The following is a 215-nucleotide window of genomic DNA, read 5'->3' on the forward strand; positions in this document are numbered from 1 at the left end:
CGGCATCCTTCATGTCTCGAGTGAGTGCCAAATGCCTGCCATCCTTCCCCCAGGATTTACGACCAGCGAAAAATAGATGAGAACGAGAACAACGGCGTACTAAAGAAGTTCTGCCCTCACCACTTGGTAAGTGGCTCGATTTCGTGGCATACCGGTGCAATGGGTGGCACGGGGGGACCCTCCCCTGCAGGGACGTGGTGTGGGAGAGATTGTGG

The 215-nt window shown here is 55.8% G+C and overlaps 1 protein-coding gene across 1 annotated transcript in view; it reads left to right on the forward strand.

Moving 5' to 3' along the window:
- The window catches only part of DCAF8 (DDB1 and CUL4 associated factor 8), a gene marked incomplete at its 3' end in the record, with an annotated part of 6,899 nt that overhangs the window by 5,059 nt on the left and 1,625 nt on the right, over nucleotides 1-215 (forward strand). Inside the window, exon 6 of the mRNA XM_009697525.1 lies at nucleotides 54-154. Within this exon, the coding sequence (XP_009695827.1) occupies nucleotides 54-154 (101 nt within the window). The remainder of the gene's footprint in view (nucleotides 1-53; nucleotides 155-215) is intronic.

This window comes from Cariama cristata, unplaced genomic scaffold (assembly GCF_000690535.1).
Source record: "Cariama cristata isolate BGI_N322 unplaced genomic scaffold, ASM69053v1 scaffold26713, whole genome shotgun sequence".
Lineage (NCBI taxonomy): Eukaryota > Metazoa > Chordata > Aves > Cariamiformes > Cariamidae > Cariama > Cariama cristata.